General features: G+C 47.3%; 1 protein-coding gene across 2 annotated transcripts in view; it reads right to left on the bottom strand.

Moving 5' to 3' along the window:
- Window positions 1-2,133: 2,133 nt before the first annotated feature.
- The window catches only part of Znf407 (zinc finger protein 407), a 361,311-nt gene continuing 344,304 nt past the window's right edge, over window positions 2,134-19,140 (bottom strand). For both annotated transcript variants that reach the window (XM_057788496.1, XM_057788497.1), the window contains exon 9: window positions 2,134-4,514. In XM_057788496.1, the coding sequence (XP_057644479.1) occupies window positions 3,181-4,514 (1,334 nt within the window). In that variant the 3' untranslated portion in view covers window positions 2,134-3,180. The remainder of the gene's footprint in view (window positions 4,515-19,140) is intronic.

Genomic DNA, 19,140 nt, shown 5'->3' with positions numbered 1-19,140 from the left:
GTGTGGTGGGATTCTCCTAGTAGGAAGAGGGGTCAGGCTCCTCCTAGAGTGCTGGGTGGGGCTACTGGGGCTCAAGTCTTGGCTGTGCTGTAGGTGGAGAACCCTAACATGGACTAAGGCCTCACCCTCCACCTTCTAGGACTTTGACAGTTTCTTTGCTTGAGGAAACCTTGTCTTATGTACCTATGGTCATTTGAGGGTCACATTTTAAAAATAGCCCTCAGCGAGAAGCTGTTGAGTGGTCAGGATTCCCACTAACGGTATCTGCTAAAGTGGTGTGGCCAGGCTCCCCACAAATAGTATCTGGTGGGCCTGGGAATCCAGGTGGGCTCTTCATCCTCTGTCCACCTCAGGCCCCAAGCGTTAACCCTGTTCGGTCAGCTTGGCCTGAGTCCCCATGTTAGATCTTTCTTTTTAGAAAGGTTTCCCCTTCATGACCAACCCAGCTCTCACTAGCTCCAGAACTGAGCTCAGTTCGATCCTGAGATCGCTTTTCTCTTACTGGAAGTATCTGGGGCCATCTGTGGCTGCTGTCTGGCTCTGGCTTTCACACACTTTCAGCTGGGAGGTGACAGGGATTTCCAAAGCTATTGGGCTCAGTCTTAGCGCATGTACTTGTCCTTCACGGGAAACCAATACACGAAAGCCTCACTCTCTGCAGCAAGCTGTCTGGTTTACTTTGTTGCAAGGGTGTTTAGCAGTGGCCACTACTGCATCTCTCAGGGAGGGCTGAGGCTCTCAGAGATGAGCGTGTGGGTCAAGTGACACCATCACACTAAATGACCCTGGATGATAGGAAGTAGTATATCTAGAAATGCCCACCTTACTTTGTGACCCTGCAAACTACCAACATTAAACAACTTTCAGCATGGAAGCTGAAGTCTAAACCATATCTGTAGTCTGACTTGGAAATCAGTCTTCCTTGCAGAGATCCTGGAGGCTGGATCTCTCAATTGGCAGTAGATTAATATAAACAGTCACTGGCTGGGCCTTTTCTTCTTTAAAATGGTCCCATTTTCCTTGACTAAGCCTTAAGGAAAGCTGCGAGCTCGCTGCGTTGTCTTACAGACAATCCATGCTTCCAGAAGTGTCCTCTGCTCACACACCTTGCTGTGCCTCATTATTCCGAGGCACACATTTGTGTATGTGCTCCTGCAACTCCCTCACATTCCAATAGTTGTGTAATGAGAGAGAAAAGAGAGGTAACATTAACCTGGCTCTATAGGTAATTACAGGATACACTAGCTTGGAGAAGCCTTTGCAATCCTTCTCAGCCGCAGAATACCTTTTGTACATTTTTTTTTTTATGCAAAGACCTGCTCTTTTCATCGTGCGTACAACGTGATTGCTGGTTTGACACTGCAGGCTACACTGGTTTTATGAAGGATTAAATGCCACCTGAGACATATTTATCCTAAATAAATCACACACGGTAAACTACAGCATGTCAGTGTCAACGCCCTGGACGGCAGCTGAAAGGTTAGCCATACAGGGCTCGGCAAAGGCAGGAATTAGCATTGAGCCCCAGGACCGCAGGGCCGCGTGCCAAGGGGGGAGGCGATCAAGAAGAAAGATCTCCACTGGAAAACACCCCGCCCCCTTTCGTAACATGTATGAGGAGCCTGGAGAGGCCATCACTTTGTAAAGGTCACCTCTATCCTGCTAACAAACAGGAGTTGATCCTGTCACTGTGTGGCAAAGACATTGTTTAAGAGGAGTTGAGGAGCCCTGCCATTTTTAGGAAGCAGGAGTAGTCACACCTGGCTAATTACGAGCCAGAGTCAAAGCTTAAGTTTTACCTTTCCTTATTTCTTTGCCTGGAGGGTGGCTGCGTGTGGGCAGCTGGCTCGGGAATAGACACAACTCAAGGCGAAAAACCAGGAGGGGGGGCAGGCCCTGGGGGTACGCTCTCTTGTGGCCTGAGGAGGGATTTAAATGACTCTTGGACTGACAGAGAGCCTGGCTTCCTGTCCCTGACCCTGGTAGACTGTGTCATGGCACTGGGCTGCAGGAGCAGTCCGCTATATACGAAACGCTTACAACAGAGATGAAGGAATTGCCTTGGTGGGCTGGCCAGCATGGCCACTGCAGGTGTGGCCTTGACTCAGAGTACATCATCACCTTTAGTTTAATGCTATAATTTTATTTCAAAGAAAACAACAAAAACAATTTTGCCTCTGAGGAAAGGGGTTATTTTACAATTTTTAAAAAAAAAATTAAAAAAAAGTATTGGAATCAAGAAATTAGCAGAACACAACCCTGCATCCAGCACTTACAGTGAATCTACCATGAAGCAGGCAGGGAGGGGGGCAAAGGGTGGGCGTCGACCGTAATGTTTGCCATCGGCCTTCCCACTCTCAGAAAGTCACAAATAAATCCTGGAAAAAAAACGGTACTGATACAAACAAATATTTGTTATAAAAAGCAATGAGCAATATTTTCCACGGTAGACATTTCATGTACAGACGTTATGATATGAAATTCAGGATGAGAATCAATTATCTTAACCAAGGTGGATTTTAACTCAATAAAAATTTCAAGACTTTTTTCAAACCACAAATGAAAGATTTCTCTTGTGCAGAATGACCACGGCAAAGGAAACACCTAACATGTTTGCAGGGAGGAAATTTATACAGAAAATGAACTAACAGGCTTCCTTTGGTCTGGGAACACTGTATCTTAAACTTAATAACAATAAAAGAACAATGTGTTCACTGCTTCAAGATGCAGTCTTTGTAGCTCCGATTTTTAACCGGAGGTAGAGGGAGATGACAGAGGGGCATGGGCAGCGGCAGTCGGTGCGGATGGTCTGAGGCGAGAGACATTTCCTGTTCCCATCAGCGGACACCATCTTCTGTCTTCTGATGACTTAAAGGGGAACAAGTATGGAAGTAAAACCAGGGGAAACTGCTTCTCACCATAGCGGTGCTGGAGGGGCAGGGCCATGAGCAGAGGGCCTGGGACCAGCTCTATGGCACAGGGTTCATCCTGCCTACCGACTCTTCTTAGGTTGCTGGGCAACTCAGGTGTAGGCGTGGCTCTGTGCTCCCCTGCTGAAGGCCTGCTCAGCACACCTCCGAAGCAAGGAAGCAAGCAGCGTCACAAGCAAAGCTGGGCGGCCTCTACGCCGGCCCGAGCAGGTCTTTGCACACTGCCCTGCACCCAGCATGGAGGCCTGCCTCATGCTTCTTGGAGCTCACTGTTTTCTCTTTGGCTCTGGATCACTGAGGCTGCTGGGGAGCCATCCTGGGTATAGATGACCATGCTGGTCAACTGTTCTGTGCTGCTTGCGCCCACAGGCTCAGCACCGAGGGCAGTCCCCGCCTGCAGGATCTCTGGAGCGCTGGCTGTCTCTATCAGCGTGTGGGAGTAAACCCCTGTGTCCTCTTGCACACCTGGGGGCAACTCTGTTACAATGTAGTGGGTGGCTCCCTCAGGGAAGCTGCTGCTGGATTCGCGGACCATGGCTTGGACGAGCTCTTCCGTCACAATGATCTGTGAGATTTCCCCTTCTGACTCTACCAGGTCCACGTGCTCAGCTGGCACCCGTAAGCCGTGGGTCTCAGCCTCCTGCATGATGAACTGGGAGCCTTCTGCAGCCACCATGTGGACAGCGCCCTCCTCGTTCACGATGACCTGGGTCACGCCATCCTTCATCAGCTGGCTGGCGGCACCTGTGTCACACACAGCAAACTGGAGGACTCCCTGAACCATTTTCTTGAAGGCCACCTGGGCTCGTTCCTGAGACGTGATGATGGCCGAGGGCCGGACAACCTGCGTCAGTACTTCCATGGCTGCTGGGCTCTCTTGACCATCCTGGAACAGCGGAGTCTCTGCAGCCTCTGTGTCGGCATGGGCTGGTTCTTGGCCGGGCAGCTGGATCAGCACGTCCTTGTGGCCGGGCCTGCCCTTTTCCTCATGCCCTGCTCTGTGCTCCACCTCTCCCAACTCAGTGACAGCACACAGCAGTGCATCTAAGGCTGAGGAGGTGTCCGCTGGAGGGACTGCAGCCTCAGAGACACTCAGCATCTCCTGCTTGGTGACCTGCTGTATCACAGCTCCACCTGGACTGAGGTCCTCATCCACACTGGGACTCTCCACAGAACCTCCCATGACAACCACCTGGGTGGCTCCATCAGCCAGCTGCTCCGGGAGGATAGGCCCAGGTACCACACTGCCCACATGAGACCCATTCTGACTCGTGGCAATGACCTGCCCGTGTTCTGTGATGTGGACCACCCTGGCCACCTGGCCCGCCATGGCCAGGGTCTGCAGTGTGGCCGCAGCTGTCTCCTCCACAGAGGCGTCCAGGGCGAACTCCCCATCATAGCCCTGGATGATGATGACCTGCTGGACCTGCTCTGGCGGGGACGCCTGCCTCTTGCTGCCTCTCAGGGACTTCTCCTTGACAGGTGATTCCTCCGCCAGGGTGGCTGCAGTGAAGGGGCTGTCCGTCTCCACAAAGGTGGCTCCTTGTCCTTTCAGGCGGCACTCGTAGGACTTGGACACAATGCCTGTAGGAGACAGGGACCAGTTAGAATGTGGAAAGAGGACTTCAGGGTTCCAGTTAGACAGTTCTTCTGCAGCTGCCCTGAAGCCTCAGCGAAGCAAGTGTGGCCCTCCCTGCAGAGGCTAGGGGCTACCCACTAGAAGCAGCAGGTGGCTGCTCATCATGAGCCCGACACACTCGTTCCATACTCATGTGACACGTGTGCAAACCCCAATTCTCTGCAGCAGTGTGCAGGGTCCGGGGTGGAATGCAGACGGCCCCTTCAGGATGGTGGTTAATACGGTCAACCCAACAGCGTCTGGAATTAGCTAGACCCGGGCCTCTAGACACACCTCTGACTATGTGAATGAGGCTCGCCTTTGAGTATGTCCGCGAGGGATTATTAGCTGAGGCGGAAGACCCAGTTTAGCGGTAGAGGGCGCCATCCATGGGCTGGAGGCTTGGGCTGAAGAGGAGAAAGGGAACTGAGCACCGAATACACTGCTTGGCTTCTAACTGTGGTTGCGGTGCCTGGGGGCTGCAAACCCTGCCACCGTGGACGGCATCTCTTTTCAGTGGCTTCAGACACTGTCACAGCGGCGAGAAAATTGCTACATATGCTTCCTCTCACCTCCAACAGCAAAGACAATGGGAGGAGTCAGCTGGGGACTAGCAGTAGGCTCTTTTAATCCAAAGGAAAACCTGTTCTTAACGTCAAACTATCAAGTATTTGTTTAATTGATAAGGATAATAAAAGTTTTACACATTAAATTTTAAGTGTCACTAATAAATGCACCTGTGAGAGTGCACAGCAACAAATATTTACTAAAGCGAAGTTAGAGGCAGCTCAGGGTGGCTTTGCGGAGCAGTATGGGCTGGCAGTGTGTCAGTCCACGGCACAGAAATACAAACAAAAGGCCTGGGCACTTAGAGTCTGGAAGATCTCTGCGAGCAGGCCTGAAGGGCAGGCTTTGGGGCCCAGGGAACAGCCCACTCCAGCCGTACAGTTCAGGCGCCCCATTGGAAAAGGAGACACACAGACATCAAAGCTGTGCCTGCTGACACACCCACGGTGGCTCCGACACTGTGGAGGGGAACAAGAAAAGCTGAAGAGACGCAGAAACCACACACTCAGGCTGCAGGACGGTACTGAGGGGAAGGGGCTGCTAAAGAGCCATGACCTGGCCCGCAGAGCACGGCGAGGACAGAGTGGTCCAGGGGGATGAGAGCAGAGGTTGTGGCATCCTCACACATCCCACCTAGGGCACCTGTGCAGAGAAAGCTGCTGACTTCTTTTAAACAGAGGTGAACTGTGACACAGGGACAACAGTGCAGGCTTTCCCATGCCAACCCAAAATTCCTTTCAGTGAGAGCACCGTGAGTCCAAAGACAGGCAGACCCTTGAGAGGGCTGCTCTGCTTTGGGGATGAGGAGAGAACAGGAAGGAACCATGGGGAGAGGTTCCAGGGGGAAGCCTGGCATTCACCTGGCCTGGGGCTATTAGCAGGCAGACAGGAGGGGTCGCTTCTGCCCTGCCATGCACCCAGCCATTCTGTTTTCAGCCCAGCCACAAGCCCATGGGTGAGCTGCTTGCCCAGGAAGTTGGGGTGAATGAGCCCTGACAGGACTGGCCTGTCTTAGGAGAGAAACCTTTGAGCACAGATGGGAGGAAAAAGGCCAGAGAGAGTGGGTGGATGTAGGGGCCTGCAGCCAGGATGGGTGTGGGGTGCCCACTTCATAACCGCATCGAGGAGTCTGTAACTCAACAGGGTGAGAAAGGATGGAAACTGTATGCCTGATTTTCATCAAGTAGCGAATGACTCTAATTAGAGTTCTTTTTTTCTTCAGATCCTAGCTTTTCTATCAAATTAAAAGTGTTTTATTGTCACCACCTCTCTACTCACATCTGTGTTCAACAGCATCTGCATTTCAGACACATCTTACACTCTCATCGACATGTTCTGTTGTTTTTTTTTCTCCCAGTTTTTTTATTAATTAATTAATTTAATTATTAAAGATTTCTGCCTCTTCCCCGCCTCCACCTCCCATTCCCTCCCCCTCCCCCAATCAAGTCTTTCTCCCTCCTCAGCCCAAAGAGGGTAAAGGGTTACTAAGAATTATAGTTCACTATTGATTGCTGACGTCCCGTAAAGACAGCAGTTTTGCTAACCACCTTGGTCTGGGCGCAGGCTCCAGACAGGGCCTTTGGGTTCTGACTGCTAAGAGGACACACCAGGCCGATTCTCAGACTACAGGACAGTTGTCCTGGACCTGGAATTATTCGCTGGTTCCTAATGCTATTTTTGCCTTTGTTAGGAAACTCTCTATGCTGTGGACCTAAGAAGAGTTACAAAGTCACGAAATCTTAGCTCAGGAAAAGACAAGCACCAACCTGACCAGCTCCACTCCCAGGAGCTCTTTCTTCATGCTCACTGGTGACTACGGGATGCACGCTAGGGATGCTGGTCAGCCTGGTGCAGTAGGGAACGCCAGGAGACGGAACTCGGTATCCCCCTTAGTTCTCCATGCCTGTGAGCCTTGTCAAAGGACAGCACACCTGCAGTGTACCCACCCTTCTTCTCTCACTCACTCCCCTGTGGGGATGGAGCACCAGCTGGAGCACCAGGGCAGGCCATGACCTGACCTGCCTCCACTGGCATACATTTTGGAGAGCAGCTGCAGGCCCGCAGGCCCAGCTGGTACCCTGGGTTTTCACCTGGGGATCTGGAATACCTTCTACAGGACCCTGAAGGGCGCTGCTCAGCAACCTGCTTGTGGCTGTGAGGTCCTATTGCTACCTCGTCTTCTTTTCAGAAAAGCAAAGCTCTCATTTGCCGGGACACAGGGATCTGGATAGTAAGTGTGAGGGTGGAAAAGCCTAAGCACCCCGGGAGAACCGGCTCAATCAGGCCTGCATGGCTCCACCTGCCCCATCAGACTGAGGAGTGCCACGCATCTGTGTGCCTGGGTCTGGGTTGGCCCGGCTCCTGACCAGCCTGTCTGTCATCCACTGGGTCATCCCGTCCTCATCTGGGTCTGTCAGGTTCTCTTTTGGTATGCATGCAATTTCCTAACCGAGCTCAAACTTTTCGGCTCAGGATGCTTGCCTTCCTAAATTGTGATTTTGATTTGTTTTTGCTCGTTTTAATTTCAAGGTCACACACAGTGTAATTCAGAGGGAAAACGGAGTGACGTAAAGAGAATGTCGCACTCAACTTGCCCTGCCCCAGTGATTACCAAAGAGGGATACTGCCATTGCCGAGACAACCAGGAGAAACCAAGCTGGGGGAATAAGCAACATCCCGTTCTCAGGAGGCGAGCAAGGTCACACTGCGCAGCAGCAAAGCCGCTCCTCACTGGCAACTGAAGGGAATGTCTTGGGCACAGAGCAATCCTCTATATCCCTCGCAGCACTGATAATCACCAGTTCTGAACTACTCGCTCAGCTTATTTGAATCCAGAAACGGGTTATGCTCCTTCCAGACCATTAAAGTAAACTGCGTGGGTAAATACTGCTGTCAGTTGGGTCTGTGATGAAGCTTAAGCTACCAACATCTTAACCTCCGGCAGCACGGCCCCCGGCTAGTCCATCATAGTTCATAAATGTGAGCGCAAGTCCGTCTTTTGATTCAGCAATTTAATAACTTCGAGTGCTGTCAGTACTGCTTTGAAAAATAGCACCTATAAAATGTAACAGCCTCAATCAGATTGAAAAAGATTCACCCATTGAAGACTCTTCCATTTCAACCATAATGAATTAATGTGGGGCGATGCAGTCAAGTGTCATTTACAAGAATGTGAATCTCTACTATAACTTCAGGTTCCAACTGGGCTATGACCAAGAATGCACTGGGCACACATGCTCTTTCTAGTGAATATGGACAGTGAAACTTGCCAGCGCGATGGCCTCAGGAGTGGCCCTGGTGGACAGGGCACTGTTCAGGCTTTATCCTAGATGGCCTAGTTACTGCTGGAGCTCCAGCAAGATCGAAGATTTGTAACAGCCTGGGCATGGCCAGCCAGCATTGGTTTTAAAAGACACTGCCGACTTTCAGAGGGACGACAGTATCAGAGCGCCTACACTTAGTCCTTGGACCTGTTCTCAATAGGGAGACACAGTCGTGCAGAGGTTGGGAGTGGAGCTAAAATGCGGCCCTGTTCATGGTTATGAGGCTGCTTTATTGCTTATTTGCTTCCATGAGTAGAGACACCGCCCATGTCTAAATGTGTGGAAGAATTACCAGCTCAGCTGGTAATAAAGATTAGGGCTTTCTTTCTTTCTTTTTTTTTTTTTTTTTTTGGCTTAGAACCTGTTTTCCAGGAAGTGTTTTGGACTAAGCCTTGTTTCCCTAGAGCACAGCAACGAAATGGTGTGCTCTCTGGAAGACAAGGCTCCAGAGATGCAGACAATGCAAGGTGAAAGGTGGTGCCTGCCTCCCCAGTCCACACTGGGGCTGCCCCCTCCGGCCGCGCTGGGCAGCTGGGGAGCTGCTACGCACCTGACCCTTCCTTTGTGTGTGATATTCCAAGCTTACTGTCATCATTTCCCCCACAGAATAAATACCTTATGCTTTTGTTAAGCTTACATTTAATTAAAATGTACAGAATTTGTGCAGTAAACTCAAATGAAACAAATAAAACAAGGGCCCCCTCTCTTGAAGGCATACGTTGTGAATGAAAAATGTCATTACAGACTAAAAAATTTTGCAGTAAACAGGGCCTACAGAGAGAAGTTTCCCCTGTAATGACATCCATAAAATACACAAATGGCACTTTTAGTACCATCCTGAATATGGCATTTTCTGTGCTCTACACACAATCTAAATGGTTTGATCATAGAGCATAATACTCCATTGGGTTTATAGAACAATCAATGTTCCATAAAATGATGTATTTATCCAATAGTAGGCTCAGCAGTTACTGGTCTATGACATTGTAGGACACAGGCTTGGGCTCCTCTCAGCACACATGCTGGCTGTAAAACTTATCTAACACCACTTCAACAACTTCAGCTCATCTGTGGCAAGTAATTTGTGGAAGCCTCAGCTTGGCTTAAAAAAAAACTTGTAATAAAAATTCATAGAATTTTCAGGAGAATGAAGGCTGATGACAATAGAAAGGTCACATTGTGTCTGCACTAGCGGGGTCAAAGGTTGTTGGCGGTTCTAAAACTGAAAGTAGATTTCATGCATCGTGTAGCAGATAAAGATGGCATTAAAAAGACATGTCGTGGGGTGAGCTGCCTAGCGCCTGTGAGAGTGGTGTTAATATCCTATGTAAACCGCTCCGCAGCTACGAGCCAGCGTTTACTTCACACTAAACGTTTATGTGCTGCTCGGGTAGACTTGCGGGTTCTGTGGTGTGGAGTCTGTGTTTTGGTTAAGTCATTAAACCCTGAAAATGCCGGGCTGCTCCAGTGTCATAATTAAAGCACCTTCGATATAAAGTGATCCAAAAAATAATACTTTTCATATAAAAATTTGGGGCACACATGACACTGTGATTCTTAAGCCATGTATAATTTTTCCTGACTTCCATTTTAAGAGGTAATTTTAAAAGGAATGTTAAAAAATCATACTTAATGTCTATTAAAATGAAACAATATTAACAGATTATGCTAATAAATTAGAGCCATATTTTAATGTCACAAAAGCTTATAACTTTCTCAAGTGAAAGCAGGAGAAATGACAAATTAAAATTCAGTGAAATATAACCTTTTAGAAGTTTAGAGCAGGGAATACATTATTCTCACAATAGCAGTCAGCAATAGTTTAGCCAGTCAATGTCGATAATTGCTCCGTAATTTATTCATCTTAAAGACAGCAACAATCCCTGGCATCGTGCAGGGCGCCCGCCCGCTTCCAACCTGCTTTAGAGTGAGAGCTTTCCGAGCAACCTGGTCCAGTCCACACGAGGAGGGGCTTACCACACCACACACACACACACCACCACACACCACACACACACACACACAACCTGGTCCAGTCCACACGAGGAGGGGCTTCCCACACCACACACACACACACCACCACATACCACACACACACACACAACCTGGTCCAGTCCACACGAGGAGGGGCTTCCCACACCACACACACACACACCACCACATACCACACACACACACACACACACACACACACACACACGCCCGCCACTCTTGTTGGAAACCCAGGTCCAGTGCAGTGTAGGACTTGTCTGCGATTAAAAAAGAGCAAGTGTCTGGAAGAATGATGATGACGGGGTGGGGTAAGCCTCTTGGACTTGTATACTAGTAAATAAGGCATAACTTTTTTTTTTTTTGAGATTACAGGTTGTTCAGTATCTAATGCCCATTACCTCAAGAATTAGAAAATGCATTCTGACAAGTGTTATTAAAACTCGCATAGAAAACAGAAACAGGCAGGATATTTGAGGCACAAAATTAAGAATTACTTTTAGCCTTTTATGTACTTGTTGAATATAAGCATCAAAAAAGTGAGGCTGTCTCAGAGCACAAGCTTGGTTGTTCTGAGCCTAAGGTAAGTCTCTGTGATGTGGCTCACCTAGGCATGCAGTACGCGCATCACAGCAATGACCCCAGGGCATCTTGTCAAAATACTCAGTTACACCAGACATAGCCTGCGCAGGGATACCCTAAGAACTGCAGTGGAAATCAGCACAAGTCCCCTCCTCCCCATTTGATGAAGGTCTCTGCTTCCCAAGAGTCAAAAGAAATTATTATCTTGTAAAAAATTAGTGGAAGTCAAGCCACTGGGAAGCTCTTCAGACATGAGGTCAGACACACAAACTCTGCAGATGCACCATGCAAGTTCATAAAGAACCAGGGCAGCCACTTAGACACCACACATTTTAACTCCTTTTCCTTAAGGACCACCAGTGTTGTGTTTCGCGCTGGTAGTGACAGAGATGACTATGGAAGACCTCTGAAAAGAATTCTAAGATATCCAGAAAAAAATGAAGAATAAATTTTATCTCAAGTTAGAAATATATACTTGTTCAGGTGTCTAACTTTACCACGAATAGTCTCTGTGGCCCAGGCATTTCCATGGGCACTGGAGAGTGACGAAGGATAAAAGACAATGTTTTACTTTAAAGAAATTCTGTATTATAGCAGACCCTTAGGTATATATTATCATTTTCATGCATGAAGATCTGGGAGTAATAGGAGCTGGGCACACAAATCTCACTCAGTGAGGTGAGAACGCGTCCTTTAAGGTTATCCTGCTAAGCTGTGGGTGGGGGTGAGGGGAGGCAGTGGTTAACTGTTTCTCTGCTGAGCAGACTCCTGTGAGCTGCAGCAATATATCATGGGATGCCAACTATATAACTTGGGAAAGCCCACTCATTTGACAGAAACAGTGTCATCAGGTGTCGCAGAGTGATGGAATGGCACTTTACAGTTAGACTGTGAAGGGCTCTATCTTGTTATTTACTCATGAAGAGCACTTCCTAAAAACAGCCAAGAGATTCACCAACAGCCTGCTCAAATGTCTCTAGTCCATTCGGACAAACCAAGGGAGAAGTAGTGGGGGAGCGGGGGAGCGGGCAGGAGAGGAAAAGAGGGATGTCTATGTTTGCACTTGTACAGGGTGCCGCTCACATTCTAGACATGACTTTGGGTGCATGGGGCCAGAAGGCTGGTTGGGTGTTCTGCATCTCCTTCCTGGGCAGTCTCCCTGGGAACACACTCCCCAGGGGACTTAGGTTCACTTGCTCCTGCACACCATTACCTGGGGCAACGTTCATGCCAGAAGCTGAGAACAGGAGAGCTCTCAGCTTTCTCCTCTTCCCACAAGGAAGCTAGAAGCCCGAGGAAGGCTGGAGAATGCTGGTCCTGCAGCAGGGACCTACCTGAAGGCTTCCAGGTCCTTCCAGGTGGACAGCACCATCTGCTCGTGTAAGCCTGCCTGGGTTTGGCTTCTCTTAACTAGTACAGGCATTCTTTGTGCTTTATGAAATCAGGAAATTAAGAAGCTCAACGACCTTTTCCAAAATGTCCTCTGACAGTTTATAAATGCTCAGTACAGATAACACAACATCGGGAGACAAGACCTATTTTTCAAAAAGTTGTACACATTATACATACCTTAAAATTATGTAAATACAAAGCTTAGGCAGTGTGGCTGGAGGGCATGCCTCTCAGGGGGACTTTAGAGGGCTAACAAAGCAGAGCCAGCCGGTCTCCCTTTGTTTCCTGCAAGCTCTATGAGCAGATCCCACTCACTCTCCTAGTCGAGCCCTGTCTCCTCCACATTCTAGTACCGTGCTATCTTTCCCGAGGAAATGAGAGGAAACATACATTTGTCTTCATTGCAGACACTTTGGTATGAAGGTAAAAAGCAAACTGCTTCCCGGCAACAGCACAGAGGCACCATTAAAATCAAATTTACAGTAAACAGAACCTACAGCTGGGGTAGAACACTAACTGTTAGGATTTTAATTATCTGCAAAGCTCTTGGAGGTCGAACATCTGCTCCTACCCAAATGACAGCAGCTGCTTGTATACACTTAAGACAATGTGGGCTTCTTCCCTGCATCTTACAGTGAGTCATATGGTCTTGGCACATGGCTGCTTTCTTGGTCTGGCTGGGTAAGGGAACTGAAGTGTCTTGGGGGAACAGTCCTGAAAAGTTTGATCCCACCTTAGGGAAGACATCCCAGCCTGCAGGACTGTGAAGCAGCAGCAGAAGAGGCTGGGCATCAAGAGGTGGGGCACCATGGAAAGATGCCCATGTTAAAAACAGTGAGGAGGATGGACAGAGGGCATCAGTCCCTTCTGGCATCAACCACATGGCTGAGGGCCAGGTCAGCCCTATGGCTTGACTTTGGTGAAGCTCCTACTGTTGTTCCGGCCTCCTGCATACACCGGCATAGGTAGGGTCAGGACAGGCAGGTGCTGCCATGGTCAACATGGATAATGTTTCCTTTTCAACCAGTGGACGCTGAAATCTTTGTCTCTTAAAAAACTTTCTATGCTGCCTGGTGTGTAGATTAGGAGCTTTGGCATACAGAAGCCATGAAGCCACCATCAGGATGCTGATTAAGTAACAGTGCTACAACTTGGGACCAGTAAATTATTGAGGGATGTAGGATGTAGGTGCTGGTCACACCCACATGTCCACTTGACGCATCAGAAAGTACACTGATAATTGAGAACTGTCCTTTCTTATGTGATCACACCTGGCTCGTCACAGAGCAAATTCCATGTTCCCAGGAGCCTAGAATGATTCCTGGATGTGATGAATGCTTCCTGCTTATTACAAAGGTGCAAGGACAGTACCTGGTAGGTGGTTTCTGTGCACACTAGAGGCTGGGCATCTTGCTTCCAAGAATACAGGGCGACTGTGTTCTTGAAGTTGAGTCTAGAGCATGAAAGGGCTCTGGGGCAGACCAGGGGTGCCCTGTGGAACCCTGCCTCTTGGGTTCCTAACTATCCTGGTGGAAGGGTGGAAGATCACTGCTGGGAAGGAATGAAGGATAGGATCTCGCTAAATTCCAGTGGAGAACTACAATGTAGTTCTCCTAGGATCTACATTGGAGCCGGATCATGCCACCTGCCTTAGAGAAACTCTCCGACCAGTGACAGACAAGGCTGAGTCATGGGGCACGTGGTTATAGCACATCATTTGCCTTGTGACTTGGGCTCTCATGAGCTTGCTGTACATCCACAGCTGCCTGCTCTGAGTGGATTCTATTGGGATCACCAGTTATGAATTAGGAAGGCCTAAGAATGGGCTATCATCACACAGAAACAGCACTTCTGGGATCTGGCTGGAGTCTCTGTAAGCTGCTTGAGCAGTATGTGGGCACACTGTACCCATTAGTAGACATGCAAAGTCAGGCATTTAAAATGAATCCAAACAAAGATTTCTTTCAAAGGCCAAGCAAGCACTCTCTTTTAACAAAACTCCACAATTATCTACCGAGACACGAGGAGAGAATGCCGTTTCCAGACAGCAGAGATGGACACTGAAAGATCAGAGTCATCGAGAATGATAATAGAAGATTATTTTTTATTTAGATTTCATCAAGACAGGAAAGAACACTAAACAAGGTCAGACCTTCAGTGGAGTTCAAAGACAGCATGGAAACAAAGAAGGTTTACTAAATTCTAAGTCAAACTCTACATCTGCTATGGTTTTAGTTTCCTTTATATTACTAACTTAAATTTCCTTGGAGAATAATCTTAACTATTCAACAAGCACCAATATTGACAGTCTACTATATCAGCAAGCCAAATCTGAACTACAAAAACTCTGGTGTGTAATAAATTAATAATCTACTAGAAAGAATAACCTACACCTTCTAGGGCAGGAACCAGGAAGCACCACAGAAACCCTGCAGCTTAAAGGATGAGTAAGAATAAGTAGTGGAGAAAATCCTATACTATCCTGAGCAGATGACAACCCTGTAAGCAGTCTGGCTTGGCTGAAAGGTTGGAAGGCAGGATTCGGGAGGGAAGAGGTGGGAACTGTTAGGTTATGCAATACTGAGGGCGGGGCTTGAATTTAGGAATCAGTGGTCACTAGGGAGCATGAAGAGATCTAAGCAAGGAGGCACAACTACAGCTGTGCTAAGAGAAGGGAACTGTGGGGACGCAGCACGGTCCCTTCTATCGATTCACTGAGGGCTGAGATTAAACTCAGGAGCTCTTGCAGCTGCAAAGGTGAAAGAGAATTAAGAGATTAAGGGCACTTTAGCTTCCTTGTTTCTTGAAGTCCTGTAGGCAAGCCACTCTCCCTGCAAGCTCTCATCACACCTCCTCAGAATATAAGCTCCCCAAAAGAAGGAACCCAGATTGTTGTGCAAGCACTTGGCACAATCTATGGCACAGTGCATTTAAATATCGGTAGATCAGAGGCCACAGTGGAAGAGCTATGACCCTAGCCATGGAAGGGAGGAGAAAGGTGGGCTACCATGTAGTGGAGGACAGAGTCCAAGAAGAAGGTTGGGTGCTGCTTGAGATACTCAGCTTATAAGGTATGATGGAGCCAAACTTTGACCCACCTTTTTCGAGGGTGGCGGAGGTTGAGGAGAGTGGGGAGGAAGAAGAAAGACAATGTGCTAATATGCCGAAGGCCTGAAGCTGCTGGGAGGAGGAAGAAGCTGTTGGTATCATATCAGAGTCCTAGGCGTCCCTGTGGTAGCTTCAGTCCCCACACCCATCCGTTCCCTCTGTCCACTGTCCAAGTGGGGTAGTGTTAGAGGCCCTCCTGTACTATCTAACAGATTCAAGGCCACTGTAGGCTGTGTGACACCCTGCCTCCTGGAGCACAAGGACTTACATTCCTCTTAGCTCTCTTCTGAAAGCTAAACAGTGCCACCCAGAATTTGTACATCTGCAGGAATGGCACCACACAGTGATGCCCATGTGGCTAGGTATGACAGAATGTCAATGGTTCCACTCCCAGCCGCACACCCATGGCAGCCTTGGGTTTATGTCCAAATGCAAAGAAACATCCAATTTAACATTTACATTTTCAGGAGTAATGATTGTACAAAAAAAAATGCCATTTTCTAAGTACCTACAAATAGTATATTCTCATGGCTAGTAATATCAAATGAAATAGATATATAAAAATTCATGAAAAATATCTCAGTAGGGTTTTTGAAAGATCATGGAGGACTTACCAGAGTTGATGAGAAAGGCTTGCATTATTGTCCACCTGCAGCAATGCTTGCTTTCTGTGGGAGAGCCGGGGTGGGGGTGGGCTGTCTAGTCAGTTCTGGGGGCTGGGACAAGAGCGGGCTTTGTGAGAAATTGCACCATTGGCTATTACCAGAACACACATGGTGCCACATGTTAGCCAGGAGCTGTGGTCACCCAGACAGTGAGGTGGGGGTGGCGAGCAAAGAACAGGATTGAGGAAGAGACTTCAAAGACATCAACAACTGAAGACTTGGGGCCAAGAAAGGAGACTGGGAAGTCAAGACATGCGTCACGGGAGGCAAAGAGACAGTGACAACCAACTTGAAATGTAAAAACAACAACAACAACAACAATAACAACAACTATCCAGGAAGACAGACAGTAGACTACTTCTGGGAGGCTCCTACACTATTACAAAGACCACAACACTCATCACTCAGGAGGGTGCTGTTGAGAACCCAGGGAGTGGGGGAAGCATCCAGACCACAGACGATGAAGGCCTTTTACCAGTAAGAGAAGCCACCGTGAGGACAGTATGGCACCAGTGCTGCGCTGGTCACTGCCCTTTATGACACACGATCAGTGAGCTGTGAATATTCACATATGTTCCATTTTACATAAAATCAGAAGACAGGCAATTTGATTATTGGCGTCATTAACAGAAGCAAACGATGGGTTGGGAGCCTGGAATGATGTTCTCCAAATTGTGGGAACTCCCCTGTTTACCTTCATTTCTGTTCACTAGTAAAGAATGTCAAGCATTTTGCTGAACAAAAATGCTCTGTTCTTTCTTGGAGTAGCAAGGCAATCAGAATGACAGTGCTGAATTACTTCCTCATTTGCTGGCTGAAAAGAAACTCAAAGCAGAGTTGCCAAAGGGCAAAACAGAGAGTGAGACTATATATCTCAGTTTTTCTATATGTCCATTTGATTACTGGGTTTGCATGTCTGCATTATCCTGGAGATCTAACAGTTATCTAACTTAATTTACAGAGTGTCGAGCTAGGAGTAGGGACCAAGCTTGGGAAAGTATCATTAAGATACTTTGGTATACTTGGGAGACAAACGCCTAATTCCCAAAGAATGCCCTGCTTCCAGAGAAGGGAGGGAAAAGGGGGAGAAGAGGAGGCCTAAAAAAAAAAAATATCAAAAGTACTGGACTAAATCTACACTGATATCCTTTGGGCATACATTCTGAGAAAGTCAAGAGAGATGATGTATTCCACCTGTGACAGGTTCTGAGACTTTGTTCAAAGGAGGAAGGATGACTTGGTGCTGGTAATCACTGGCTGGCTGCATGATGACTTCACAGGCTAACTATTTGAGGGCAAGTAGATTGTCAGAAAAACTGAAATCTCCCCTGGAACTTTCAGACACATGACAACAGTGCCTGAGATGGCTTTGGGTCCTGCAGCTACTCGGCTTCCAAGTTCTGGGTGTTTTCTGGGTGTGGTCAGGCCTTTCCAGCTGCACAACTCAGCACTACTGGCTGATGCTGACAAAGCCACTGGATGGGTAGCCAGAGGGACCCTGCAGTCTAGAGTAAACAGATGGCTACTGACTGGGCTTGTCCTGCCCTAAAAACTCCTGTTCAGACAGGAAAGCAGGTACGAGAGTATAGACTCTTGCATATTGAATTTACCTGTACTTCCTCAACACAGCAGCCGTTTACACTATCTGGATCTCAAAATTAATGGGTTGAATGTCATATAAGAGCTTAAACGGATTTGTAGTGACCACATCTAGCCGAGTGTGAGTTCACCGATGACTCCCTTCTGGTCATCTGAATGGAAGTCCAGAAGCAGCAACAACAGCTAAGCCGAGGTCGGTTGCTTTGTCACACAGACGCTCTTTACATATTTACAGGTGGGAAGTGCCGAGAGGATGAAGAAACAGAGAGCGAGAGGAAAAGGCTGGACACTTCTCGTCAGAGTACATGCCTTCATCCTAATGTTGTTCATCTTCCATTTGGGATTCAGTCCCCGGTCTGAAAGTCTTTTCAGTTTCAGAGAAACCTGAGGAAGTTACTCAAGGTTCTTGGCATTAAGGTTTCCATTTTGAGAGAACAGGGTGAGGGGTAAGAAATATTAGAATAGAGAGTGAACGGTGCAGCCAAGGGAGTGGAGAATGAGTGGATGCCGCGGACCCTGGCATTTACCAAACAGTTCCACAAACAGCATGGTGGAGAACAAGACAGTGAGACAAAAAAAAAAAAAAAAAAAAAAAAAAAAAATTGTTTTGCGAGGCTGCCAAAGATGGGCCTGGCATATTCGTGTTGCATTTTCAGGAACTTTAGCCTCATTTCCATTCTCTTAAGAAGAGTCTGTGTAGAAAACCAACACCTTGTCAACTGTTTTGGTGGATGCCCCATCTCAAGCCAAAAGGATGTTTAAAGAGATAAGGTCAGTGCTTAGTTTATGTATACAATGTAAGTTGAATGGTTCAGTTATTAATATGCATTTTAATCAAAATGAAAAATAACTTATTTTGAGTTGGAGAGAGATGAATTTTAAAAAGTTTCTGTTAAGATGAATGTATCTACATAGGAATAATAGGAAAAAGGGTAGATTATCTACTTTAACCTAAACAACAACAATATCTCAAAATATTTTACATTGTATAGGTTTTGGTTTATTGATACAAATTTAAAGTTATTTTTGCTATACTATACATATATTTCTACTCTGGCTTGTAATGTTTGACTGAAAATACAGGTTAGTACTTAGTCACCTATAATTAAACTTGTACTCAGTCATATTAGGTATGTTCTCAAAGTTGAACAGATATATTTAGATAGATACATACGTTCTTCAAACATACAGAATATGGCACTTAATATATTTAATAACCTAAGGTTTTTTATGACAGTGGGACATGTCTGCTCTTGACAGTATCAATTTACTTCAAAATATGATGGACACCGAAGAACCTCTGTATGGAGTTTGCTTTATTTATGGTAAAAGCTAGCCATTTGAACAAAACAACAACAACAACAACT

This window comes from Chionomys nivalis, chromosome 14 (genome assembly GCF_950005125.1).
Source record: "Chionomys nivalis chromosome 14, mChiNiv1.1, whole genome shotgun sequence".
Taxonomy (NCBI): domain Eukaryota; kingdom Metazoa; phylum Chordata; class Mammalia; order Rodentia; family Cricetidae; genus Chionomys; species Chionomys nivalis.
The sequence above is the reverse complement of the archived record's forward strand: the minus strand, read 5'-3'. Positions and strand labels throughout refer to the sequence as shown.